This window comes from Podarcis liolepis (assembly GCF_965112155.1).
Source record: "Podarcis liolepis genome assembly, chromosome: 4".
NCBI lineage: Eukaryota > Metazoa > Chordata > Lepidosauria > Squamata > Lacertidae > Podarcis > Podarcis liolepis.
This window is the reverse complement of record NC_139558.1, coordinates 91,968,782-91,980,671: the sequence shown is the minus strand read 5'-3', so window position 1 is coordinate 91,980,671 and position 11,890 is coordinate 91,968,782. Positions and strand designations below refer to the sequence as shown.

At 44.5% G+C, this 11,890-nt stretch overlaps 1 protein-coding gene across 5 annotated transcripts in view; it reads right to left on the bottom strand.

The window, feature by feature from the left end:
* The window catches only part of GRM5 (glutamate metabotropic receptor 5), a 285,964-nt gene that overhangs the window by 48,074 nt on the left and 226,000 nt on the right, over positions 1-11,890 (bottom strand). For all 5 annotated transcript variants that reach the window (XM_083499274.1, XM_083499275.1, XM_083499273.1 and 2 more), the window contains exons 5-7: positions 6,496-6,742; positions 3,799-3,967; positions 3,355-3,481 (exon numbers count right to left, since the gene is read on the bottom strand). In XM_083499274.1, the coding sequence (XP_083355400.1) occupies positions 3,355-3,481; positions 3,799-3,967; positions 6,496-6,742 (543 nt within the window). The remainder of the gene's footprint in view (positions 1-3,354; positions 3,482-3,798; positions 3,968-6,495; positions 6,743-11,890) is intronic.

Below are 11,890 nucleotides of genomic sequence, written 5' to 3'. Positions count from 1 at the left end.
AAAGTTGAGATACAACCAATGCACTTCATGGAGTTTGGAATCAGGATTTTCCTACCCCATCCTTCCTCTAAACAAAATATATTTATTCCCCTTCCAGTAGCACCTTCGAGACCAACTAAGTTTGCTATTGGTATGAGCTTTCGTGTGCATGCACACTTCTTCAGATTTCGTATGCATGCACACGAAAGCTCTTACCAATAACAAACTTAGTTGGTCTCTAAGGTGCTACTGAAAGAATTTTTACTTTATTTTGTTTCGACTACAGCAGACCAACACGGCTACCTACCCGTAACTTCCTCTAAATGTTACACCAGCCTGGTTCTTTACTTCATATTCACACTATTTATTCACAGACTGAAGCTGCTTTGGGGGAACAATGCATCGAAACACAACATTGAATAAGAAACGAGATGACAGATACATGGTAGATATGGATTGTGGCTATTTTGTGTACGCTGCTTCCCAAACCAGAGGTAGGAGTGCACTGGATGCAGAACAAATGGGAGTGCGTACTCCCATTTATGAAGAGAAAAAGTTATGAAGAGAATCCAGTCATGCCATATAGAATACTGAGTAATAACTTTTGTGACGGCTAATTGCAGATTGCGTGAATGGTACATCGGTTATTTACACTCCACCTTTCTTCCAAGGAACTCAAAGTAGCATGCGTGGTTCTCCTCCTGCCCATTTTATCCTTGTGAGGTACCTTAAGCAGAGAGACAGTGACTGGCTGGAGTTAACCCAGTGAGCTTATACAATATACAATATCTTTATTGTCATTGTCCCATACAGAATAATGAAATTGAAAAACTACATAAAACATTCAAAAACTCCTAAAAACTCTGAAACCCCATTTTAAAATATACTATACTATAAAAACCCCTAAAAACTCTGAAGCCCCATTTTAAAATACGCTATACTATAGAGACCCCTTATGCTGCGTTTACAACCAGAATGGCATTTGCGTAGAAACTGTTTCTCAGGCGGCTAGTCCTGGCCTTTATAACCCTATACCTTCTTCCAGAAGGCAGAAGCTGAAAGCGATCATTTCTGGGGTGCGTACTATCCTGCGCTATCTCTGCCGCTTTCTTATGGCACCTGGCAGCATAGATTTGATCTAAGGTGGGAAGAGTGCATCCAATTATTCTCTCTTCAGTCTTTACAACCCTGGACAGCATTGTATTTCCCCTTCATGGCTGAGCAATGATTTCAATCCTGGCCTCTCAGGTCCTAGTTTGATGGTCTAACCACCACACCTGGTTCTCTGTTAGGGACTGTTTTGAGGATAATCAACTTGTCTAGATCTGTCTGGAGGGATTTGTGAAAGCCCTCTGAGAAATGCTCGCCAATCTCAGGGGCTTCCTCCAAAGTCCTGTCTTGAGAAAGACCCTCCGAATTCACCTTTGTTTTTGCTCTAGGTGAAATCTGGTGGCAGCACAGTAAGAACAGAGCTGGCAACTCAGCTTCCACATCAGGGATTGTTCTCCAGCACCTCATTAGTATGCTTAGGGTAAGTCTTCCTTTGGCTGCTTTTCAGGGAACTTCTTGCTAGCTTACACTTGAAGTGCTAAAGGGCTGAACTGTGATCCAGGAAAAGGAGAAGGTGGGGGGGGCAGGAAGCAGGGGTGTCCTTAATTTACTCCATCAGATTAGTTAGATACTTTTCTTCCAACTATAGGAAAAAGCACATTTTTGAAGTCTATTGCAATTAAATAGAAGCCTTTCAGGCATTTCACGGACTCCAAAATACCGAGCTTCCTTCTTCTCACCTCAAAAATCAAATTTCCAACACATTTAGAGGACATTAAAAATGAGAAATGCCGATATAGCCTGCAGATAAAGCAAAGGCCGGTAAAGAATTAATTGCATCTTCTCTCCATCCTTGCCTCCAAAGCTTCTGGAAGCAACTCTTTGTTTTGGTTGCTCCATGAGTGACAAAGAATATGGGATTCAGCCCCCACAGGAGGTAGCAGTGATTGTCGCAGTTTTGGCCCAGACCACAATGACACAGGTTCTTACTTGAGAATAAGAAAGAAGTCTTACTTGAGAGCAGAGAAGACCTAACAGGCTCAGTAGCAGGTAATGAGTCCCAGAGGCTGCTACACTCAGGTTAAAGGGCAGGAAAGCTGAGGCTACATGGGTTGGGGAACAGTGGTCAAAGTGTAAGGAGTTCAAGATCAGGGCAAAGATCAGAGTTGTCCCAATGGGTAGGCACACCCACCTGCCAAGTCTCGAAAGACAAGGCAAGGAACGCTTACTTGTAAAACTCCTGTGCCTTACAAGATTGCTGGGTCCACAGATGCTCACTTTGTTGGGAACGATGTATCTGTTGCCAGTGATGGGAGTGCAGCCTGGTCCTTCAAGACCAAGTGGTGACCTCCCCTTCTGACTTTGGTTCCTCCACCCCTAGCATTGGGCTGATCCCCTACCTGGATTTCATTGCTGCGTTCTTCTCCCCGGGAAGTAAAATGGAAGATGGGAAGACTGTTTACCCAGCCAAGGCAGCCATATCCTGGGAGAAGGAAGTATCTGCTTCTTCTAGGCTCTGTTCCCCAGTCTCAGCTCCCTCTCATCACCCTCCTACCATTTGACAGAGTGAGGCAGCTGCCTCAGTCAACAGATGCTGAGAGCGCAGAAGCATCAGTCCCCATAGGACCAAATTCTCCATTCCGATCCTGCTGGCTTCAAAGGTTTGCTTCACCTGCAGATTCCCCACAGGGAACGCACTGCAGAGCAGCACCCAGCAGGATTGAACTCTCCACTCGGCAACTGATGAGCAGAGGGTTCAATCCTGTTGGCTGAAGGGGCCATAGAAACCTGAGTGTGAAGCCCCTTCCTCCATAGGGCACCGAGGGGGACAGGAACAGAAGATAGTTTCCTGGCTGAAACCTTGAATGGGACAACACCCCACAACATTTTGTTCCAGGTAGGGATGGGTGAATCTCTTAATTTTAGCTTCACATTTTTAAATTCAATTTGCAACATTTCCACCCAAGTTTGCATGAACTTTAAAAAAAATCCATATAAAAATTCATCAGAATTATAATGCCTATTCCTCCTAATATACACATTTGCATGCAATTTTGCCCAATAAGCATATTTTTTGCTACCAATTTCCCCTAGCAGAACACCTTCCTCTTGGCTATTTTCAGCAATATGTGCATTTCCACACACACCTTCCCCTAATATGCACATTTTTGTATACAGGTTTTGGCTGGAGAAAGGGGCGTTGCATAACTCAGGGATTTCAATGGGTAGATGAGCTTTTGTCCACATATTGTTTTGGGAAGTGTGAATTAAAGAGCAATCCCACCCCAGTTGCAGGTCCCATTCGTAAGATCATAATCTACATACCAGTGAGCTCATGGTTGGGCCAAGAACCCAACTCGCAAGCTGTGCAGGTGTATTCATCAAAGACAAATTCGTTCTCTTTACACCGTGTGCAAGTCCAACAACAACTGACTTCACCTTTGCGGATAACCTAAGAAGAACACACATCAACATTTCAATGTCTGCAAAAATATTTTGCTTTATGCAATTTATTTTTTTTAGAAAATTAACCTGCCTCTGCCCCCCGTTCACATTTTATACACCTCTCTCCTGTACATATATTTTACCAAATGGGCTGAAGCTATTTATGGATGCTATTTCCGTATGATCAGCCAACACTTCCCTTGAGCTAAAACTACTCACCCATTTTCAGATTAGCTTTCAACGCTTGCCAAAAGCTGGGGCCCAGCTTTGGTTGGGAGCCAGAAGCCCTGAGCGCATCATGAACTCCAAAGGACCTTCATTTACCTTGATCTCTCCTTTCTCACATGGCTCGCTGCAGACAGATCTGATGGCAGAATTTTTATGGGCCCAAATTTCGTTGTCGTCCATTTTCAGTTCGCCGTTGTCCCAACTTCCAACGTTGATATAGTCAAAGTAGTCCTTTCCCATTTTCTTAAAGTTCATGATCTCGTACCTGTCGAACAAAAAGGACAAATCATGCAGTTGAGTTTAACACAGCGCTGAGGACAGCCATGTAAGGAAATTGCCTTATACAGACTCAGACCATTTAGCTAAGTATTGTCCACACTGTTTGGCAGCAGCTCTTCAGGGTTTTAGGCTGGGAGTCAAAATTAACCTGGTCCCAGAGAACAGTATGCAAATATAGAAGAGCATCCTTAAGACTGGACACTGTTAGGACCAGCCCAAGACATTTTGCCGCCCGAGGTCCATTACTTTCAATGAGCCTACTCAAGAGTAAAATGTAGTGCAATGCTACCCATTGAGAGCCAGTGTGGTGTAGTGGTTAAGAGCGGTAGACTCGTAATCTGGTGAACCGGGTTCGCTTCCCCGCTCCTCCACATGCAGCTGCTGGGTGACCTTGGGCCAGCCACACTTCTCTGAAGTCTCTCAGTCTCACTCACCTCACAGAGTGTTTGTTGTGGGGGAGGAAGGGAAAGGAGAATGTTAGCCCCTTTGAGACTCCTTAGGGTAGTGATAAAGCAGGATATCAAATCCAAATCCAAACTCTAAGTCCTACTTAGAATTTTGATGAGTCTACTCTAAATTGGCCGTGGTCAGATACAACCGCAGCATATTGTGCCACAGGTATGCTGCATATTGAGATTAACAATTAAAAAGCCAAAATACATAATGACATATGCAATCCAGACAAGGAAATATAAATTCCCAACAGAAACAACGCAAAGTTAAATATGACTATACTAAACAGGGCTAAAATGTATCTGCTTCATAATAGAAGCATGCTGTGCATTGTTTAAAAACTTGAAATATTACATTGGGTTACATATTCTGATAAAAGTATGCTGCATTAATGATGCATGCCTATTTTTCAAAAAAAAGAGATCCACTGGCATTCTGTGGTGTTCTGTGATTCATGCAACCCTGAAATGCTGTCAGGCATTATACAGGAATTTAAGAGGCTGCCTTATACTGAGCCAGACCACTGGTCCATCTACTTCAATGATGCCTACACTGAAGTCAGCAGCTCTCCAGGGCTTCAGAAAGGGGTTTATCCTGGCTCTTCCTGGAGATGTTGGGAATTGAACCTGGGACTGTCTTCTGCTCTACCACCGAGCCACCACCCTTCCCCTGAAGTTAATGGCTGGATCCAGAGTTCCTGTGAGCCCACTGAGATCCCACATCCAACCCTAAACCAATGTGATCTTTGCGATCCCTTTGCCCTATCTGTGTAGGTTCCTGGCCATTCTGGATCACTGCTCAGGGGAAAGCAGAGCATCATCAACCATGGAGAAGGACATGGCATTGCCCTTTCACCTGTGGAGTCTACTCATGTTCCTATATGTTGATCATCATAGCATCAATTCTCTCTGACCATGAGTAAGAGGTCCACACTCCACACTGCAGAGACTTGGCTAAGAGCCACTGTGTTTTCTCGCCTGCATGGATCCTCCTAGTCCTTTTATAAGCTTCAGAGACCACAGTCCTTTAAAAGGGTTTATTAAAGTGTAATTTGAATGTGCGACTTTTCCAAATAATTGGCGGTTTGGGCAGGTGTCGTTGGGGCTGAGTTTTTGCCTATTATTTGCATCACCAACTGAAAGGCGGCGTATTAGACAGTGTAAGTTTCACTTGAAAACTTTCACACTGAAAATGATGTGATTCTCAGAAGCCCTGAAATACTGATATATATTTTCCCGCACACACAACTTATGTGACCCAAAGTATAATTTTCCTGCTGTGGATAATATATAATAGAGGTGAGACCTTTTTTTCTGGGCATTCAGAGGGAAGAGAAAGTCAGAGAGAGAGAAGGAGAGAAATTAGTTGACTGCCTGCCAAGGAAAAAAAGCTTAAGTCTTTTGACACTTGCTTCAAGTGATCAAAAGCACTCGCTGACGGAGGTTCTCTGCCAACCAGCTAATTCAAATGAATCCAAAATAGTATGAGAGTAAGGTATCTTTTAGACTTCTGCATAAATCAGCCAGTTGATCCATGGTATAGCCATGGTGTGTTTAAAAAGATACTTGCAGTGCTCTCATTCACATGGAGGCAGGAGCAATTCACCAGGCTAGCTTCCAGCAGGTGCTGCTTACTGGGAGGAAGAGGGGAAGGGGTGAGGCAGTGGGGATGTTGGTGTGGTGCAAATGGAGCCAATCTGACACTCCTGCTGGTGCATTTACACTTTGCCGACCTCCCCACTGCTTCATCCTCTCCCTCCCAGTAAGCATGGCTGATCCACCTGCCGGGAAGATAGCACAAAAGCTCTGCCCCACTCAGAAAGCTGTTTCTGCATGAGAGATACCCATCACGTTCAGCTTAATATGTGGATAATGCCCATTCACAGATGTTTCCACATTGCAGGTTGAGCAGCAAACATACGGACCCCTGCTTCTCACTAGACAGTTGAGTGATGCCTGGATAGGAATTTAGCAAGGCACACATCCTAATAGTTACAAGTAAGACACAGAGCAACGATTAAGGTGTTTCTTGCTTTCCAGATTGATAGCTATTTAACAGTACCGTCCCGGTGAGTCTCCATTCTCGTCGAATGTGATCATATCCCCAGAAACTCCAGTGAAGTTGGCCTTCATAAGAGAATCGAGGAGTTTCCGTCCATCAATGGGCTTCATAGCATCACAAAGACCCGCGTAGCCTGGGCAAAGTGCCATCTGCATGTTATGTAGGCCGTAAGCCATGGAGTATATTGCGTTAATCACAAAGCCCATCTTGGAATCTTGGACATGTTGTGTTTCTAAGGTCAGATTGCCTGTTGAGAAGCACAGCACATTGCAATGGTTAGCATGCTCAAGGTAATAAAATTAAGTTTTAGTTTTATATCTACAGGAGCCCCTACCCCCTTTTAGGGCACTGGAATTTTTTTTGGGGGGGGGACCCAGTTCTGACATCAGATACAAACATTAACTCTTCAATAAGGTCAACGACAAAGCACTGTTATTTTCACGGAAGTCATCCCACGGGCTTCATCGATAAGTGACTGCAAACCAAGTTGCTGGCATCTCAACAAAAGACGTTAGTTAAAAAGAACAGTTGGAAGAAAATGTTCCCTGGCATATTAGCTGTGAAGGACCAAGCGATTTCCCTGCAACCAAAAATATTACCATGACGACGAAATATTGTGAGATTGCCGAAGGAGCAGGCCAATGTCAAAGCACGTGTTTCTGAAGTCTCTCCGTGCCATGGCTTGAAAGGTGTTGAGCACAAATAGTTTTTGTTGAAATCTGTGGGAGCAGCTGAGCACATAAGGACCTTCTAGGACAATGGCCATTATAAGTCATTCTAAAGGGAACTCACCCACACCTTCCCCTGGAAGTTAATAAATAGTGTTCAGCTGGAAAGGAAAGTGTTGGGTTTGTGCTTCTTCCAAGAAGCTATTCATGCCCCACAGTCATCCTGAAAAAGCATCACTTTATATAACTCCGCATCAGTTTGTGAAATATTCCCACATGTCCCTATTTTCTCCCTTTCTTTGCTTTTTGGGGGGAGGGAATGTGACAATTTTCGGGCAAGTTCCTTTCTTCAAAGTTCAGCTTGCTGGAGTCTCCAGAACCTAAAACTTAGCAGAGCAAATGGAAGCATCATTCAATGGTATCAAAAGCCACCTGGAGACAAAGGAGAATCAACAGGGTCACACTCTCCCTCATACAGGGCAGCCAGCTCATCATACATGGTAGTTTCCATGCCAAAACCAGGTCTAAACTCTGACTGAAATGGATCTAGAAAATCAGTCTCATCCAGAAGAGTCAGGATTTGGTTATCAACCATGTGCTCAAGAACCTTACCCAGGATGTGGACATTGGTGACCCCTCAATAAAGGTAAAGGTAAAGGGACCCCTGACCATTAGGTCCAGTCGTGACTGACTCTGGGGTTGCGGCGCTCATCTCGCTTTATTGGCCGAGGGAGCCGGCATACAGCTTCCGGGTCATGTGGCCAGCATGACTAAGCCGCTTCTGGCGAACCAGAGCAGAGCACGGAAATGTTGTTTACCTTCCTGCTGGAGTGGTACCTATTTATCTACTTGCACTTTGACGTGCTTTCGAACTGCTAGGTGGGCAGGAGCAGGGACCAAGCAACGGGAGCTCACCCCGTCACGGGGATTCGAACCGCCGACCTTCTGATCGGCAAGTCCTAGGCTCTGCGGTTTAACCCACAGCGCCACCCACGTCCCCAGTGACCCTCAATAGTAGACTACATTTTCTGGATCCAGAGAAGCCTTCTGAAGGTGTGGCACTTTAAGTAAGACAGGACTCCTCCCTCTCATGAGAAGGCTCTCTGGATTCAGAAAATGTAGTCTGTCCAGCTGTCCCATCTTTACCAATTTTCATCAGCTATGAAGGGGACGCGCCAAGAGCAAATGTGGTCACTTGCACCAAATCGAGCATTTTGTCCACATTCTTGAGCTGTGCCAGCTAAAACTCATCCAGGAAAACAGGACTAGAAGGCATTCTGGAAACCTTGCAGAAATATGGATTTCAATGGGTGGCTGGCTGTCTTTTGGTTTGAATGTTATTTCAGAAAGTGCCAATTATGTAGCATGTATTTTTCCCAATCCATGCTCAGGAAGGATTTTACAAGGGCAGAGCATTAATTGAAGGGGTGGTGCAAAATAATTTCATTTGAACCCACAGGATCTTCAGTGTATTATTAATAATATGCCTGTTTTTTTTTTAGTTGAAAGGCTTCATAATATAATTTAAGATCAGGCACTCCCATTTGTCTCTAGAATGATACAAAGTTTGGAGGGTTGTTCTACTTTGCTTACCATCCATGCTTCTCCACATATATATGTATTTCTGCAATTGCCTTCCAGTGACTTCCTATATCTTCTCCTATTACATTTAGGGTGTATTTATTGCTCAGTGGCACTAATAACATATAGGGCATCCCTTCATTTATCTTCCAAGACCTCACCATTCCCCCATGTGTCTTGCTTTGCAACTTGCCCTATTACTCAGCATTTTTTTTTTTTTTTTTTTGCAGTGCTCCAGAAACTAGCCTTGTCAAATGCTCCTTTCTCAGAACCTCAAATGCTTTCTGTTCTCTTTATGCAGCTTACCATTCTGGAGCCAGTTGCCAGGCAACCCCCAAGTGCATTCTCTTTCCCCTGCTCTTTTTGGGCTTGGATCTCATTGGCTAGGAGTGCCTTTTAGGAGCTACAGCTGGTACGACAACCATTAATGATCAGGGATAGCCTGACCACAGTGTTCAAATGCATGGATTAGTAACCTCAAAGTTTGATTATTGCTCTGATGTGGGGTAGGGTTGTGGGAGGGATTTGGCCCAGTTCACATTTAAGGGCAAGCCTACTTAATTCTCACTTTCTGAGACAAGATGCTGACTAAAACTCAGCCATCTTGTGAATATTTCACATATCTGAATTTTGCAATGCCGTTCTCCAATGAAGTAATGTGCACAAAAATCAGAGATGGATTTAGGGGAGAGCAACCGGATCGCCCTCATAGGGCACCGAGTCGAGAGGGATCCACAACAATGATGTAAAATGGAAGGTGAGAGAGGTGTGTGTGTGGGGGTGCATATGCAGAAATTTGGTGTTGCAGAGAGCGCTGCTGAAATTTGGAACCCCCAAGTCCACCACTGCAAAAATATATGCTAGGATAAAGTGTTCTTAAAAAGGTGTCTATTGGAGAAATGAACATTCCAAAATGCATTGCATTAGGTAATACTGCTTGACAAAATCGTGTATTGCATGGTGCAGTTGCCAGACTGCCAGCCTAGCAGCTGGGAGACTGGGTTTCAAATCCCCATTTGGTCATAAAGCTCAGTAGGTGACCTTGGGCCAGTCACAATCTCTCAACCCCACTGGGTTGTTGTCAGGATAAAAATGAGGGGAAGAAACCCCATCTTGAAAGACTTGTTGGCCCTGCTGATCCTTCACTTCTCTGCATGTCCATTTTAGGCACAAAACAAAAAAGGGACACACAGCTTGGACATTAGGAATAGATGGAGCTATTAGTTGACACAGGGAAGACCACAGAGGATGAGGAGAGAAATGACCGAGGGAGGAATATGTTGCATGTGCTTAAACTTTATTACAGTAAGACAAGCTTTTCCAACCTAGCACCAGCCAGGTTTTTTGGACTACAAATCCCATCATCCCTGAGCGTTGGCCATGCTGGTTAGTGCTGATGGGAATCGAAAGACTGCAGTAGGCCATAGGTAGTGGATCGTTGTGCCAAAGGCTTGATGCAAAAGGTAGGGGTTGCAGGGTTGGAAGAAAGAATAGAGGTGGCATCATGCAGGTGATCTTGGAAGCAGGTGATCATGCAGGTGATCTTGGAAGAGTGGGAGACCTTCATCCTACTGAGCAAAGGCTGCAGTGCTGGAATATAAATCTCCCCATGTCGTTTGCCCACTCTTTTGTTTGGGGGAGATGCAAAAATCTCTGCAGCAGAAACAGCTTGTGTTTTGCTGAAGGCCATCTCGATCTTCCAAGAGGCATTAAAACAGACACACACAACAACAACAACAACAAACACAGAGGCCATTAATGTGCTTTATGGAAGGTTGCAAAGAGTGCCTTTGCTGCAGTGCTTTTTCAAACTAGCAAAGGGTGTCAGTGGCAAAACAGGCTTTTGCAGTTGCTCTGCGATGGAAAGCCGGCTTGCACAGACAGACGTAGGAGGCACGTTAATTTAAATCAAGACATTCATATATAAACCATGAAGAGTACTGCAGTGTTCCACACAGCCACCTTCCAATTGCTGCTATGGTAAGGCAATACTTTATATATTCGACACAATATGAAGGGAGGCATAGGAAGGTGAGTTTTCTGAGTCAGGCCATTGGTCCAGCAAACTCAGGGTTGTCTACACTGGCAGTGGCTGGCCATCCAAGGGTTCCAGGCATGGGACATTCCTAGCCCTGCCTGAAGATGCCGGAGATTCAACTTATCGCCTTCTGCATAGAATCATAAAGTTGTAGAGTTGAAAAAGACCTTGAGGGTCATCTCATCCAACCCCCTGCAATGCAGGGATCTTAGCTAAGCAACAACAAACCTATGTTTATGTGAAGCATACTCAATAAACACACAAGACGTAACTGGCTATACTTTTGAAAAAAGAAGGTATACTATTCATTGTATACTCTAAACGGCCTCGGCCCAGTATACCTGAAGGAGCGTCTCCACCCCCATCGTTCAGCCCAGACACTGAGGTCCAGCGCTGAGGGCCTTCTGGCGGTTCCCTCATTGCAAGAAGCAAAGCTACAGGGAACCAGGTAGAGGGCCTTCTCGGTAGTGGCGCCCACCCTGTGGAACGCCCTCCCATCAGATGTCAAAAAGATAAACAACTACCTGACATTCAGAAGACATCTTAAGGCAGCCCTGTTCAGGGAAGTTTTTAATGTGTGACATCTTAGTGTATTTTTGGTCTTTGTGGAAGCCGCCCAGAGTGGCTGGGGAAACCCAGCCAGATGGGCGGGGTACAAATAATAAATTATGATGATGATGATGATGTCAAATTGTAGATTTCAACGGAACTGTAACAACCCTTCAGGTGAATTATTGGACTCTATGAACAGACAGGTGGAATAGACAAATACATGTATGGACCTTATGCATGAACTGACTAGAGAATGAAGTGATCCACTGGGTCTTCTGCTTTTTTGTTGAACTTTATGAGACTTCCGTTGAAATGTACAATTTGATACAATGAATAGTATACCTTATTTATTCAAAAGTACAGCCGGTTACATCTTGTGTGTTTATTGATTATGGAATCTTAGCTAAAGCATCCATGACAGATGGCCATCCACTGTCCAGGGAAAGTCCACCACCTCCCAAGGGAGCTTGTTCCACTATCGAACAGCTCTTAATGTCAGAAAGTTCTTCCCGATGTTTACTCAGAATCTCCTTGTAACTTGAAGCCATTGGTTCGA